This window comes from Dermacentor albipictus, chromosome 10 (assembly GCF_038994185.2).
Source record: "Dermacentor albipictus isolate Rhodes 1998 colony chromosome 10, USDA_Dalb.pri_finalv2, whole genome shotgun sequence".
Classification (NCBI taxonomy): domain Eukaryota; kingdom Metazoa; phylum Arthropoda; class Arachnida; order Ixodida; family Ixodidae; genus Dermacentor; species Dermacentor albipictus.
In genome coordinates this window covers 72,429,823-72,443,644 of record NC_091830.1, presented here as the reverse complement: position 1 = coordinate 72,443,644, position 13,822 = coordinate 72,429,823, and the positions used below count along the sequence as shown (strand labels likewise).

At 42.2% G+C, this 13,822-nt stretch overlaps 2 protein-coding genes across 2 annotated transcripts in view; one reads left to right on the top strand and one right to left on the bottom strand.

Annotated features, from left to right (window-relative positions):
* LOC135899959 (uncharacterized) overlaps window positions 1-6,574 on the bottom strand; it is a 147,241-nt gene extending 140,667 nt beyond the window's left edge. Inside the window, exon 1 of the transcript XR_011509015.1 lies at window positions 6,493-6,574. The gene's annotated coding sequence lies outside the window, so the exon portion shown is untranslated. The remainder of the gene's footprint in view (window positions 1-6,492) is intronic.
* A 1,809-nt stretch (window positions 6,575-8,383) lies between these two features.
* LOC135898190 (uncharacterized) overlaps window positions 8,384-13,822 on the top strand; it is an 85,858-nt gene continuing 80,419 nt past the window's right edge. Inside the window, exons 1-3 of the mRNA XM_065427016.2 lie at window positions 8,384-8,518; window positions 11,990-12,109; window positions 12,277-12,336. Of these exons, the coding sequence (XP_065283088.1) occupies window positions 12,106-12,109; window positions 12,277-12,336 (64 nt within the window). The 5' untranslated portion in view covers window positions 8,384-8,518; window positions 11,990-12,105. The remainder of the gene's footprint in view (window positions 8,519-11,989; window positions 12,110-12,276; window positions 12,337-13,822) is intronic.

Genomic DNA, 13,822 nt, shown 5'->3' with positions numbered 1-13,822 from the left:
ATTCAAATCTTAACGCAGCGCAAGCTGCGATACTTTAGAGTTTGTGTAAAAAACCAGTTTCTTCTAAAAAGCTGAACAAGTCAGTGAAGGGCACTAGTGGTTCATCTCCGAGTATTGATGCGGGGTGTAAAGCTATGTGTAAGTTGTAAAGATTCTGTAAAAGCCTTTGTCTCTGTGTTTCAATGTTTCGACATGTCATAATAATGTGCATTATGGTGAGTGGTTCATGGCACTTCTCGCAAGTTGGCGGGTTTTCGTTTTGAAGTAGAAAATTGTGTGCCAGGTGTGTATGCCCGATTCGAAGTATACATAGGAGCACCTCATAGAAGCGTTGCTGGTGACATGCACGACTTCCATTCTCTAAGCAGGGGTTTTATTGTGTGTAACTTCTTATTTCTGCATGAGTCCCATTCTAGTTGCCACTTTGATGTCAGGGCCTTATGAATCGCTCGGATACTGTCTTTGTATGGAAGTGTTGTTTGTGTTATACCTTTGTGCGCTGCCATGAACACGCATCTGTCTGCTGCTTCATTCCCTGGTATCCCGGCATGGCTTGGGACCCAGCAGAATCGTAAAATTCTTCCGTATTCCTTATAGTCCAACATAATTAGGATATCACCAATTAGGGGTTCAGACGCGGAGTTAAGCTTTAGAGGTCTGAGAGCGCTTAACGAATCGGTATATATGATAGCATTCATCTGCTTGTCGCTGGTAATTTATTTTACTGCCGTCCATATTGCCCAAACTTCGGCGGTAAACACTAAAGAAAAGTTATTTATGCGAATGCCATTTCGCCAATTTTTTGTTACGATCCCGACACCTACGTATTCTTGTGTTTTGGAGCCGTCAGTGTAACACTCCGTGTAATTTTTATATTTTTCTTGAATAGATCGGAACTCTTGTATTATGTGTTCTTGTGGAATTTCTTTTTTCTTTAGATGTGTTAGTGCCCAGTCACATAGCTGTGAAAAGTTGTACCATGGTGGCAACCTTGGTGGCCTTTCAGCAACCTGCAGGGCCTCTTGAGGAACATCGTAATTCTGACAGCGTACTTCGTGCCGTAAGATTAGTGGCCGAATCATGTTTGGTTTGTTTGTGTAGTGTATCCGTGATTTGCACTGTGTTACGGTGCTGTAGCATACATGTTGTGGCGATGATCAAATTCGTAGCACATACCAAAGTGTAAGTAGTGCTCTGCGTTGCTGTAAGGACGGCTCATTGCAGTCAACATATAAACTTTGGACAGGCGATGTTCTGTAGGCACTGCTCGACAGTCGTAGGCCAAGATTGTGAACTGGATCAAGTCGCTAAACTACACTACGGTAGTCGAGAATGCTACGTACAAGAGACCGGCACATACGTAATACACATGTTCGATCAGATCCCCAGTGCTTGTGCGATAAAACCTTAATGATATTTAGTGCTTTATTTGCTTTTATCTTAGTTGAGTTAATGTGGGCAAGGAAATTCAATTTTGTGTCAAAATTTACACCTAAAAATTTCTGGTCTTCTTTGACCGGCAGCGTTGTACCATACAATGTGAGAACTGGAGTGCAGTGTAAACCTCGCTTCTGCGAAAAGAGAACTGTAACAGTTTTGTGTGTTGAGAAACGAAAACCATTTTTGTAGGCCCATTGTGCCAGATTATTTATCGTTATCTGTAGTTGTCTTTCGCAGGCGGGTAGATTTGAAGCGCGGCAAGCCACTTGCAAATCGTCGACATATAATGAGTGCATAACAGATGATGGGATAATTTCACTAACAGAGTTCATTTTGACTATGGAAAGAGTCGTGCTCAGAATGCAACCTTGTGGAACGCCATTTTCTTGTGTAAATGTGCGTGAAAGTGTTGTTCCGAGAGGTACTTGAAATGTTCTATTTGACATGAAACCGCATAGACAATTTAGCATTCTGCCGCGAATTCCCAGGTCAGCCAGGTCTCTTAGGATTCCATAGCGCCACGTCGTATCATAGGCCTTTTCTAAATCGAAGAAAACCATCAGACAATATTGCTTGTGTAGGAAGGTGTCACGTAATTCTTGTTCTAGTCGTACGAGATGGTCAATAGTGGATATATATATATATATATATATATATATATATATATATATATATATATATATATATATAATGAATGAATGAATGTTTATTTCATCTTGAATACACTTTCAAGAAAGGTGCAGGGGCAAAAGGCGCACAGCGCCTGACAGGGGCCCCTGTACCCCCAATATAAGTTGTTATTATACATTATTTAGTGGTAGTTGATTAGCAGTGAGCGGAGACACACAGCGTTACATATTTTAACACATTATGCACGAGTTTACACAAACTGAGAACAGAAATAACATAAATTTTTGGGTTACAGTTTGTTTACTAATATAGATAATATATAGTTCACAGTCAATAACGTAAAGGGTATACAGGTAAATTACCATAGTACACTAAAGTGCAGCATATAAACCATGAACATGTACGTATCCACGTAAAACAGAAAAACAGGAAAAAAGCGGGTTATAATATACTTATGTAGCAATAATCACTCTCTCAAACACTGTGTTAGTAAAAATTCCTTCACATGGTTTTTGAAGGCATTTCTTGTCATGCTGAAATCAATGTTATCTTCTAGCTTATTTAGGATTGTTAGTACTTGGTACCTGGTTGTTTGTTCACCATACTTGGTCCTTGTGTTTAGGGTCCGTTTTCTTTTTAGTCTCATATCCTAAGGAGCTTCATTAATGTTTTCGTGTATATAGAGTGCATTTTTATATATATACTGCAGTAGTTTAAAATCTAAACGTCGTTAGCTTTAAGCATTCTGTATTTAAAAAATAATGGTAATGTGCTTAGTTCATGACATGGTCCCTGATAGTTTTCGTAAATGCGCAATATTTTCTTTTGTAGAATAATGAGCCTGTTGTAGTTAGCTTTTGTTGTGGTACCCCATACCAATATGCCGTACGATAATCTGGAGTAGAACAGTGAAGTATATAGATTTTGTTTCAGCCAAATAGGTATTAAGTGTGCAATTTTATACAAGCATCCAACAGATCGGGAGAGTTTGGTAGCTAAATTATTAATGTGTACATTCCATGAAAGGTGCTCTTGGAACCAAACACCAAGAAACTTTTGCTCTTTAACCCTGGTTATCTGTTGCCCTTCAAAAGTTAAAACTATTTCTCTACTTAGTGGTTTGTTAAGTGCACGAAATATTATGTACTTTGTTTTTGTTGTGTTAAGCTGCAGCCTATTTTCCCGGAGCCAAGCCGCGAGGGATGCAAGGTAAGTGTTGGCCCTTCTTTCTAAATCTGTTAAATCTGTGGAATCAAAAAAGATATTAGTATCATCGGCATACATAATAAGTTCAGGAGAGTTGGGTATATTTACAATGTCATTATTGTAAACAAGAAATAAAAACGGTCCTAATATTGACCCCTGTGGAACGCCTTGCGTTAACTTTAGCTGTGATGATGTGGCGTCTTTTATTTGCACGATCTGATAGCGGTCACTTAAGTAGTTTTTCACGAGCTCTAATACAACTCCCCGCACACCATATCTAGACAATTTGTGCAGTAGGATATCGTATTTTATTGATTCAAATGCTTTCTTTAAGTCGAGAAATAGACCAAGTGTGAACTTTTTACTGTCAATGTTAGTAAGTATGCTATCTTTAATATAGCACAACACTTCTTCGGTTGATCTATTTTTTTGAAATCCATATTGGCTACTAGACAAGATTTTGTGTTTGTCAAAAAAAGAAATTAGCCGTTGGTTAATCACACTTTCAAACATTTTGGACAAAATGGGGAGCACCGATATCGGTCGGTAATTTGATAAATTATTTCTATCACCTCCTTTAAATATAGCTCTTACTCGTGCTATCTTAAGTTTATGTGGGAAAACACCGGTTGTTAGCATGAGAATAATAATGTGAGCAATTGTCCCCGAAACAAAGCGAGATATTTGTTTTAATTCTTTGGAGCCAATTTCGTCAATTCCAGGGGCAACGTTACTTTTCAGCAGCCTTATGGACGCTTCCACTTCGGTAGGAGATGTTAGTTGCATGAATATTGTTTGTTCTAACATGGGTATAGCTGTAATAATAGTCTCACAATCAGTGGCATTAGGCTGTTCATAACATCCTGCATTTATGAAGTGGGCATTCATTGAGTTAGCCAGATCCTGACCACAAGTAGTTCTACCATTTATAGTCATTTCCTTTATATCACCAAACTGTTTTTTTTTTCTATTTCTTAATGCATTTACCATTTCCCACACCTTCTTAGGGTTGTCATAAATGTTCTCAAATTTTGCTGTGTAGTAATTATTTTTAGCTTTTCTTCAATCATTGTTCAGAGAATTTCGGATTTTTTTGTATCTACGAAACACTTCAGGATCCCGGCAGCCAAGGAATTCGTGGTATAATTTATTCTTATCCTTTATACGTTGACATAGATTTTTGTTTATCCAAGGTTTTCTGTATTTTTTATTTTTACGCACCACGATTCTCTTGAATGGAAATGCTTTATCAAAACAGCTATAGACCATGTGAAAAAACATATCATATGCAATGTCGACATCGCTCTGCTCTAATAAAACGCTCCAGTCCTGCTCTTGAACTAGGTTAACGAATGCCTCGCGTGAGCTATCACTGAAGTTTCGTAGAAATGATACCTGCTCATCAGCCTCATTTTTATATCGAGTAGTTAGAAGAAAGAGTGGCAGGTGGTCGCTAATATCGGAAGAAAAAACACCCGGTTTTATATAATCTGCACTGAGGTTTGTTATACAGACATCCAATAACGTAGCACTGTGTGTTGCGATTCTAGTGGGTATATCTATATAATTTTGACAGGCATACGTTGACAACAGGGTCGTAAATTCTCTATAGTACGGGTCTGAGGATTTCAGGTCAATATTTATGTCGCCCATAATGACAAATGTGCCCCTACTGAAAGCATTGTCACATAACAGGGTCTCAAAGAAATGAAGAAAATTTTCTTTTTTTCCTAACGGTGGCCTATAAACAACTACTGTTAGTATCTTGCCAAAGAGTAAGGCTAAGCATTCCACATCATCATTCATGACGGATAGGTGGGACAGCTTCTCACGTGTAAGTGTGTCCTTAAAATATATAGCAAGGCCCCCTCCCTTCCTTACGCTACGGCACAAATGCTCAGAATGGTACCCAGGTAGGCACGGTACTTCATTTCCGTGAATCCAAGTCTCTGTGAACATGATCACGTCAAATGATACAGTACACAAGCCTAGAAAGTGGTTAATGTCATCAACTTTATTGCTGATGCTCCTGCTATTGATATGCAGAAAGCAAAAATTATTTTTGGAGAGAGAGAATTTAGAATTAAAAGCATCAATCGTGTAATAATTTATCTCATCTTCTAGCACGGCCATGACAGGAATGAGGGCCAAAAATGTTCAGATGACGCTACGCTCGAAGGTAAGCCACTATGAATGCGCAGCCCTATCAGTACACATCTTACTCAGATCTGCATGTGTGGCGACACGGATTACAGGCGAGCCTTCATCCCTTCTTGCCAAAATTTTCCCGCCGTTTGTCCAGACAAATTTCCAGTTTGCAGCTTTCTTTTTTTGGATTGCGGCTGAAAGCAGCGCCTTATTAGCTTGCGTGAGATTCTCGTTTACGTAAACAGGCGTCTTCGCCGTACTTCCAAGCACTGAACTGTCTATCCTTTGTTTTCTGCATTTAGACAAGAACGCGTTGCGTTTTCTTCGTCGCACAAAACGAGCAATAATGCTCTGTGCACCCTGCTGCGAGCCACGTACCCAGTGACACGTATCAAGATCGGCTTCTTCGACAATTTCACCCACGCTCTTCCCAATTTTTTTTATTGTGTTCACTGGATCTTCTCCCGCTAGTGCTCCTTTTATTTCTACATTATTGAGGCGCTGGTATTGCTCCAGTTCTTCACACTTCTGAACGAGCCTTTCGTTTTCCGCTTTCAGTGCGCTATTTTGGTTTACAATGTCATGCATTTCCTTCCGGAGCTGTTTTATGTCATCTGCTATGCCTTTTACGTCACTGCAAAAGTCCGTACAGAAGGATACGCTGTCCTTCAGTTCCCTCATATCTGATCTGTAGTCTCGTTTAAAAATGTCAAATGCTCTCACTAATTCCCGGAGGTCTTTTATATCCAATGCATCTTTTTCAGAATCGCCACCGGCGTCTTTTGCAACTCTCTTTGCCATCGCAAACACTTTTACAAAACACTTTTACAGACAGTTTTACAGACACTTTGCGCTAAGTTCGGCAGCAGTGCGCAGAAAGCAAATAACACCAAAAGATGTTTGTGAAACAAATGTCTCACCTGTAAGGCAAAGCAAGATCCCTTAACTTGCGCGTCTTTCGAGGCACCACTGCCGAGCTTAGACAAGCAATCAATAACAGCAGAGGAGGCAGCAGCGGCAGTGGCTTTTGGCACAATCCAGTTCAACTTTGAGTAGTATTGCACTAACCTGCAACAGGAGAAGTTTCACCGTTAGCGATGTAGACACGTTGCTGCCGCCGCTGCCAAGTAGCCGAACGGTCCAAGTGCTCGCGTTTTACCTTGTGCGGGCTTCCAGTTGGCGCCTGCGCAGATTGTCTCAGGGCTTACGGCAGCGCGCTGGCGGCAGATTGCGCAGGCAGTAGCACGCCTGGCATTCGATGATCAAGCTCTGTGGTGATGGCTTCAAGAATGGCGTAGGATCCCAGCAGCAGAACTGTCCGTTTTCCAGATTCCCGGTCGCAGAAGGCCTCAGGAAGGTGAAGTACGATCTGCAACAGGAGAAGTTTCGCCGTTAGCGATGTAGACACGTTGCTGCCGCCGCTGCCAAGTCATATATATATATATATATATATATATATATATATATATATATATATATATATATATATATATATATATATATATATATAATATAAAGCGTAACTTCGCCCTTGTCTCGGGAAGCTGAACCTCATGTAGCCACGAAGTTGTGAAGTCTTACTTCTCTTCCTTTTACATACGGAGGGCCCATTGAATGCTCCCCTCACTTTCCATATATGTGTAATATTTTACCCATAACATAACATAACAGAGTGCTAATTTTCGCCAATCTTCGTGTACAGAGGCCGCTCAATCTGTTCGCCAAAGTGGCCAACGCTCGCGACAGAAGCATCACAAAACCATTCCCGGAGAACTACCTAGCGTGGCAGAGGTACCACGGTCACCTCTGCCTGTGCGTCCACCGAGGACGGTAACGGCGTCTACTGATAATCCAAGGTCGACGAGAGCACGCGGCAAACATTCACCTCCACCGGCTGATACAGACACGGAATGGCCTTTGCTGCCCTCTAGGCCCACGGCCATGCCAGCGGGCACTAGCTGTCCTCTGCGCCATGAAGCCGAGAATCATAGGGCCAATGAAACCGGCGACACTACGGGCAAGCAAATAGATGAACACAATGAGGAGAGTGTACAAAAAAGGCTGAAGCACCTAGTAGAATCAATGCGCGTGATTCTCGGTGGTCTCGAGCCTCCGGCCGCTAAATGTGCCCTACAAGTGCTCGCCGTGCTAGAGCCGTTTATCGCAGCTCTTTATATGCTATAAATATTTTGTTTGGCGCTTGTGCTGTTCACGCAGGGGAGGCCCCCACTAGCTTCGTCCTAACGCCTTTTTTTATGTTCACTCAAATTGGTGACTACAAACTTGATGCGAAGCATGATTCTGGCTTCATGGATGACATTTGTGAATGTTTATCATCAGAGTGTTGAATTTGTTTTCGCCTTTGCGCATCTCTCTTGCTATGTCATCATCATCCCTCATCACATCTTTATGTCCCCGTTCCCCCTCCCCCTGTGCAGAGTAGCAGGCTAGAGCACCTTAGCTCAGGCCGACCTCTCTGCCTTCTTTCAATTAAATTATCTCTCTCTCTCTCCCTCTACCCATAAGTCTCTTACCGTAATTCTGAAAGGTTCCTTTCGTTTCGCTCGCTCTGTCTCATTCTACTCACATCACTCTGGCTTTTCCCAATTTTCGTTGCTCCCATGTTTTCGAAATTTCACACATCTAATTAAAGGTTACTTCAAATTTGCTGTCTTTCTGACGTCTGTTTCTTGGCCCGTCCTCCATAGTGGGTATGCACCACATTTTCTAAGGATATCATCGTCATCATAATATGCACCGCTTCTGCTGAGCGCAGTAACCATTTTGCTACTTCACAGCACCTTTCGATTTTATTTTAGCCGGTAATTCAACCTTATTCAATGCTATTCCCATAAATATCAGGAAATTTATGCTCTATATTATTTTGGAATAATCCACCCATTTCTTGGCCAATCCACCATCGTGGGTAGGAGCCACACGTGCCACAGGCGACAAGAACAACATCAACAACCACTTTGCTCGTCGCCATTTTGCGCTTCTTCGGGGCTGACGACCACTTTCCAGCGGACCTCGAACCCTGTCTGACCAAGCGCTTCTTCTGCGGTTCACGCTCTTATTCCGACTTGTACACCAGGTAAAATTTTTATCGGGGCATCGACAGCGGCTTTAGTTTATGGCGCCGAAACAGCGGGGACGGAAGCCTAACGGCTAAAAGAACACTTGCGGCTCCATTCCGAGGAAGGTTAAGAAGAGGCGGCTTGTCCCTGCATAGGAGATCTGTCTGAGTACTTTATTAAAAACGAATCTTTCTTTGCCCCCTTTTTCGTGGACCTGCTGGCTGCTGAGTGCAGCTGGGTCGGTGGGTATTTAAACGTATATATTTGTGGATATATGCACAGAAGCTGATTTCTTCGACGATTGTCCCGTACCAGGCTTATTGCAAACTGCCACCCCTTTTTACCAAATATGTGCTACATCATACGAAGAAATAATTAAGTGAAGGGTGAATCGAGACGGCCCGGGGTGCAGGTGATTTACCTAGGCGTGGGCGTAAGCTGCAACACACACTTACCGTCATTGTCATTTCATCAGTTCCGTTCCATTAGATCATTCCTGAGTTCCACGCCATCGTCAGCGTTACGAGATCTTTATTCTCCTAACATACTCGCGCTTTTATTTCTTTGTCATCATAGCACAGTCTTCTCGCCGTCATTCTCATTCCGTTGACGTCATTACATCGTCTCTATACCACCGTCATCGCGCAAACTTTAGAGGAAGCTTTTGGCCGGAGCTAAGTTCTCTGCCGCCCATCTAAATACATGGAAAATATAGAATTTCTTTTCTAAGATATATTTTAGACATATTTTAAGAACCTCGTCGCATTGTCGATAGAAATCTAAATTGTAGTGACTGTAGCAAGCAGGAGTTTGATTTTGGTGGTAAAGTTTTTTACAAATTGCCGAAGAATCGTAAGTTATCAAAATGTAAGCACGAATTTTACAAATTGCTAACATCTGCACCAAAAGCTGATATCGCAGTGTTATCAGCTGCATCCATTGGACCACTTGGACCGCACAAACTTGATATATCAATTTATAGGTTACGTATATTTCTCATAAGGTTTGCAACGGCTTTGCAGAAGTCTTACTCCTACGTTAGTGGTGATTTGAGATACATGTATGTTACTTATATTTCGTTTGCTTTAGATATACTATTAAATGCTGTTCACAAAATTCATATATCACATTTATGTTTTGAGAGACTGAGTTGCGTTTTTGCAAAGTTCGAAACTTCAACAATTTTGTAAGACATTTGCCCGCTTAAATCAACGTTTTCTTCTAAGCCTCACTAAGTTATATCTTTTTTTTTATAAGCAACAACCGTCGTCGAAGTTGGTGCAATAGTTGCCAAATAAAAATGATTTATCTACCCCCATGTATCTATATCACAACCCCTGAGCTAAAGCTTCCTTTTAACCATCCTTTTAATTAATTAACAGGGCAAATGAGACATCTACAAAAGCGTAGGCTTTTGTAGATGGCTGCATGACAGCAGCTCTCTGACGAAAACGTGATACAATGATGGCATAACAGTGGCCACGGCGGCATAATCAGATTTGTATGACGACAGTATGATTAAGACAGAACGACGAATTGCGCCGATGGAATGAAGGCGCAATGACAACGACATAATGACCATGAGATGACGTTAAAAATGTGATGAGCATGAAAAAAAGAGCGGGACGACGACTGCATGTCGATGATGGCGTGATCAAGATGGCATAGGGAGAGTGATGTCAGTGTCCGAAAGACTATGGTAGAAAGACCATGATGGCATTCTGACGAGAGTACGAATATATGACCACTGTATGTCGAAGGTGACGGTGGCATGGCCAGTGTCAGATAACAAAGCTTGAACGACTACAATAAAATGACAATGATGACAAGACGACTAGGATACCATGCCTATTCGCCCAGCTAATCTCACAACTTGAACTACTGGGCCAACGTAGAAGGCGTGACGAAGACGGCTTGACGAGAGTCACATCATGAAGTTCAAATGACGGTGATGGAACGGGAATGACGGCATCGCGGCCAACAAAATACACCTTGTGGTCAAAGCACGGAGACAACTTGAACCACTGTGGTAGCGTAAGATGCTAAGTAGATAGATATTCGGACTGACTGGATTAAAACGCCCGAAGTAGAAAACAACGCTAACTGCAACAAAACAGTTCAGTAGCCGCAACGTTAGGGTGACACGACGTCCTTATTTAGGCGGGGCTTGTATACCGGTGGTCCCGCTATCCCACAGTTCACGTATGGGACGGTCTTTTGTCTCGCTTTTGCCTTTCCGTAGCCTGAAGTATCCCGAAATGCCCGTCCTGTGGTGACGAATCATCTATTCCCTTTTGGGTCTGTCGTGGCACCACCGCCAAATATGCCCAAAGTCAGGAGGCAACAAGAAACACTGCAGGAATTGAGGCAGCGACTCCTGCGTTCTTATAATGCTTTGAACCCTTGGCTTGACATCACCTGAATGGTCAGAATGACGCTTTCTCTGAGGAAAGCGTAATTCTGGTCAACCATGCGAGCGCCAGGCAGTGGTTGGCTTTCCGAATTCTTATAAGGTTGCACGCCTCCTTGAACGGCCCTTATGTCCCGCATAACGACGCTTACATGTTAGAGGTATCTGACATGCTAAGCCTTCATTACATTTCACAAATTTGGTTTGGTGTTTCTAGACATATGCCTTCTTCTTTTTTCTTAGAGTTAGTCCTTCTCCATTATTCTGGAAGTATACGCTTGCAACATTAGGGCCGCGTTGTGCGTGCCAAACAAACTTGGAGAAATTTCCAAAATAACTAACTCTGAGTGAAAGGGAAAACAACGTGTGCCAGGAAACACCAAATTTGAATTTACAAAATATAATAAAGGCTTAGAAAAGGCTTACATGAAAATTGAAGCTCTAACATGTAACCTTTTTTATGTCTGACAAACGGGCTGTTGCAACAACGAACGGCTTCGCGAGCAGGCTAACTACGTAAATAACAAAATGACAAGGTGGCTGGCACTTTATTGTGATGACTGCAGCTACTGACCAAAGTCTGAGAAGTGCACGGTCATTGTGAAGTCTAATAATGAAGCGATACCCTTCATTACTGAGGCCCATAGCGTCGCAAGATTAAAAGAAATATTGGTTAACGTCGCCTATATCATCATACCAGATAAAGAAATAGTGAATCTGATTGTTACGACAGGTGTGTGCTGACGTTGTTTTGTTGTGGTTCTGCCCCTGTCGTAGTGCGCAGCGTTGCCTGTGGGAATGCAGAGATAAGGTCACGTTCTTCTCGGCAATACACTCTTGACAGTTCGCACTTCATGTATGTAACTGTGTTCCTTCTTTTCTCTATGCTTTACGCGCAATGCTACACGTTGGTATTCTACGAGTTTGTGTTAGCTTCATATTTGCGTTGTGTCTGTTCATACTAAATGAAATTTAGAAATGTTATTACGCACGTCACTTGGATTCTTGCTCTGAGGATGCACTAGTAGCCAAGCATACTGGTGACATTGTAGATACTCCAGTTAAAGTTTATTTTCAGGTCGTGCTAGCTTCGAACACCAGGGACGCTACCGTCATCCAGTTGCAACCGCTTTAACAGCGCCACAACGTTTCAGGCTCCACTGTGTGCCAAGCATACTCTCGTGCAGCCTGAGAATGGGTAAGCTATTTCTTTGTGACGAACATCATGAATGTTTTTTTTTTTGCTGGCAAAGCGTCGCGACGAACTCTTGTTATATGACAAACTACTTCGTACCAACATTTTGTGACTATAAATATTGGTTGTGTTCTGCCAGCCAAGTTCATTTTCATCTTTTTTTTTTCTAGAGGAGTCTGCATTCCAATCTCAGTTCGCGAAAACTTCTGGTTCAAAGTCCTTAACTTCTGGTAAGTACTCGCCTATTTATGCAGGATGCTCTTTTGTAGGGGGTGAAGAGGTATTCCTGAAATTGAATACGTTCTACGACGACTCATAATGGCAAAGGCGCTAGCGCAATTCAAAAAGACAGGCACGTGACAGACACACAGGACAGCGCACAGGATAGTCCTGTCCCGTGTCTCTGCCACGTCCCTGTCTTCTTGAATCGCGCTAAAGGCTTTGCCCTTGTGAGTAAACCGTGCCAACTAGTCCAATAATCAGCCTTGTTGAACTTCTACGACAAGTATTGATTAACGGTGAGTGCCAAAATTCACGCGTTCAACGAGGCCTTCCAAAAAGCTTTCGGTAGGAGTGGTCAGAGGCCACACTGTCTCTATTTGGGCACTTTCTAATGCAGGTTCAGTCTATTTTCATTCAACTAGAACCTTATGCACGCTCGTCGCGTGATGACTTTCAGAACAGCAGGAAATTGGCCCTCTTAGCTTCGACAATAGCACTAAGAATGAGATCCGACCGGATGAAGCTAACTCATGCATTCCAGTCATTAAAATAATGTCTATGTGCTTCGCTAAATGAAGGTATAAATACTTTATTTTCTCTAGATGCGAACGTGATATTTCACAAGATATCAATTTACGCAAATCTTCTGCATATTCTTGGTAAAACACAGGCAACATTGAGTTTCTATGCCCTAATTCTGCCATCCATGCGTTTTGCTGCAGATGCGCGTCTCATCAGCGAGCTTTGAGTGTCGCCATTTACGTGGGATACCATCAGAGCGGTATCACTAAGTAGCTTATGGAAAAGTCAAAGCACACATTCCCCAAAACAATTATTTAAAGTGGTATCGCTGCGTCAAGAGCCAAAAGAGGTCGCTTTTCACAACCGTATTTTAGTTGAAGAACAAGGCTACGCCACAGCGTGTTCATTCGCAGCCAAAATGGCTCCGCTCTTTAGAAATGCATGAAATGTTACAGAAATCAATAAATAAACGTCAGAACACAAAAGTTCTCAATATAGCTGAACATTCAGTAAAGCCAAAGTTTCCTTCGTCCTCAAAGTAGCGCGTGTAACGAACCACCGGTTATCCTGGCGCATCTCGAGCATATGCACACAATGAAGAAGTGTCAGTCGGTCAGGCGCATTAGCTGCGCTTGACGCATGGGGCTGGTTATGACTGCTCGCAGGGTTCTGGATGCCACACCGACTTCGACCTCTCGCTCCTTGCATGTCTGGTGAATAAACACTTTGACACATGGAGCAAAAAATTATAGGTGCATGCCAATTATTTTTCTTATGGAACGTCCCATGTACTGCAAAGTTCCCCAGCGCACGATTCCCTGCTTTTAATTCTGCTCATTTCATTTGTATAATAAAGCACTCACACAAATTCACGTTGCAAAGGTTCTGGGTAACTTGACTGGTAGACCAGTGGCCAAAGGTAGGGGGAAGATTCAATCTCTGGGCCAAAGCGCATTTTCTTTAAATGGCGGA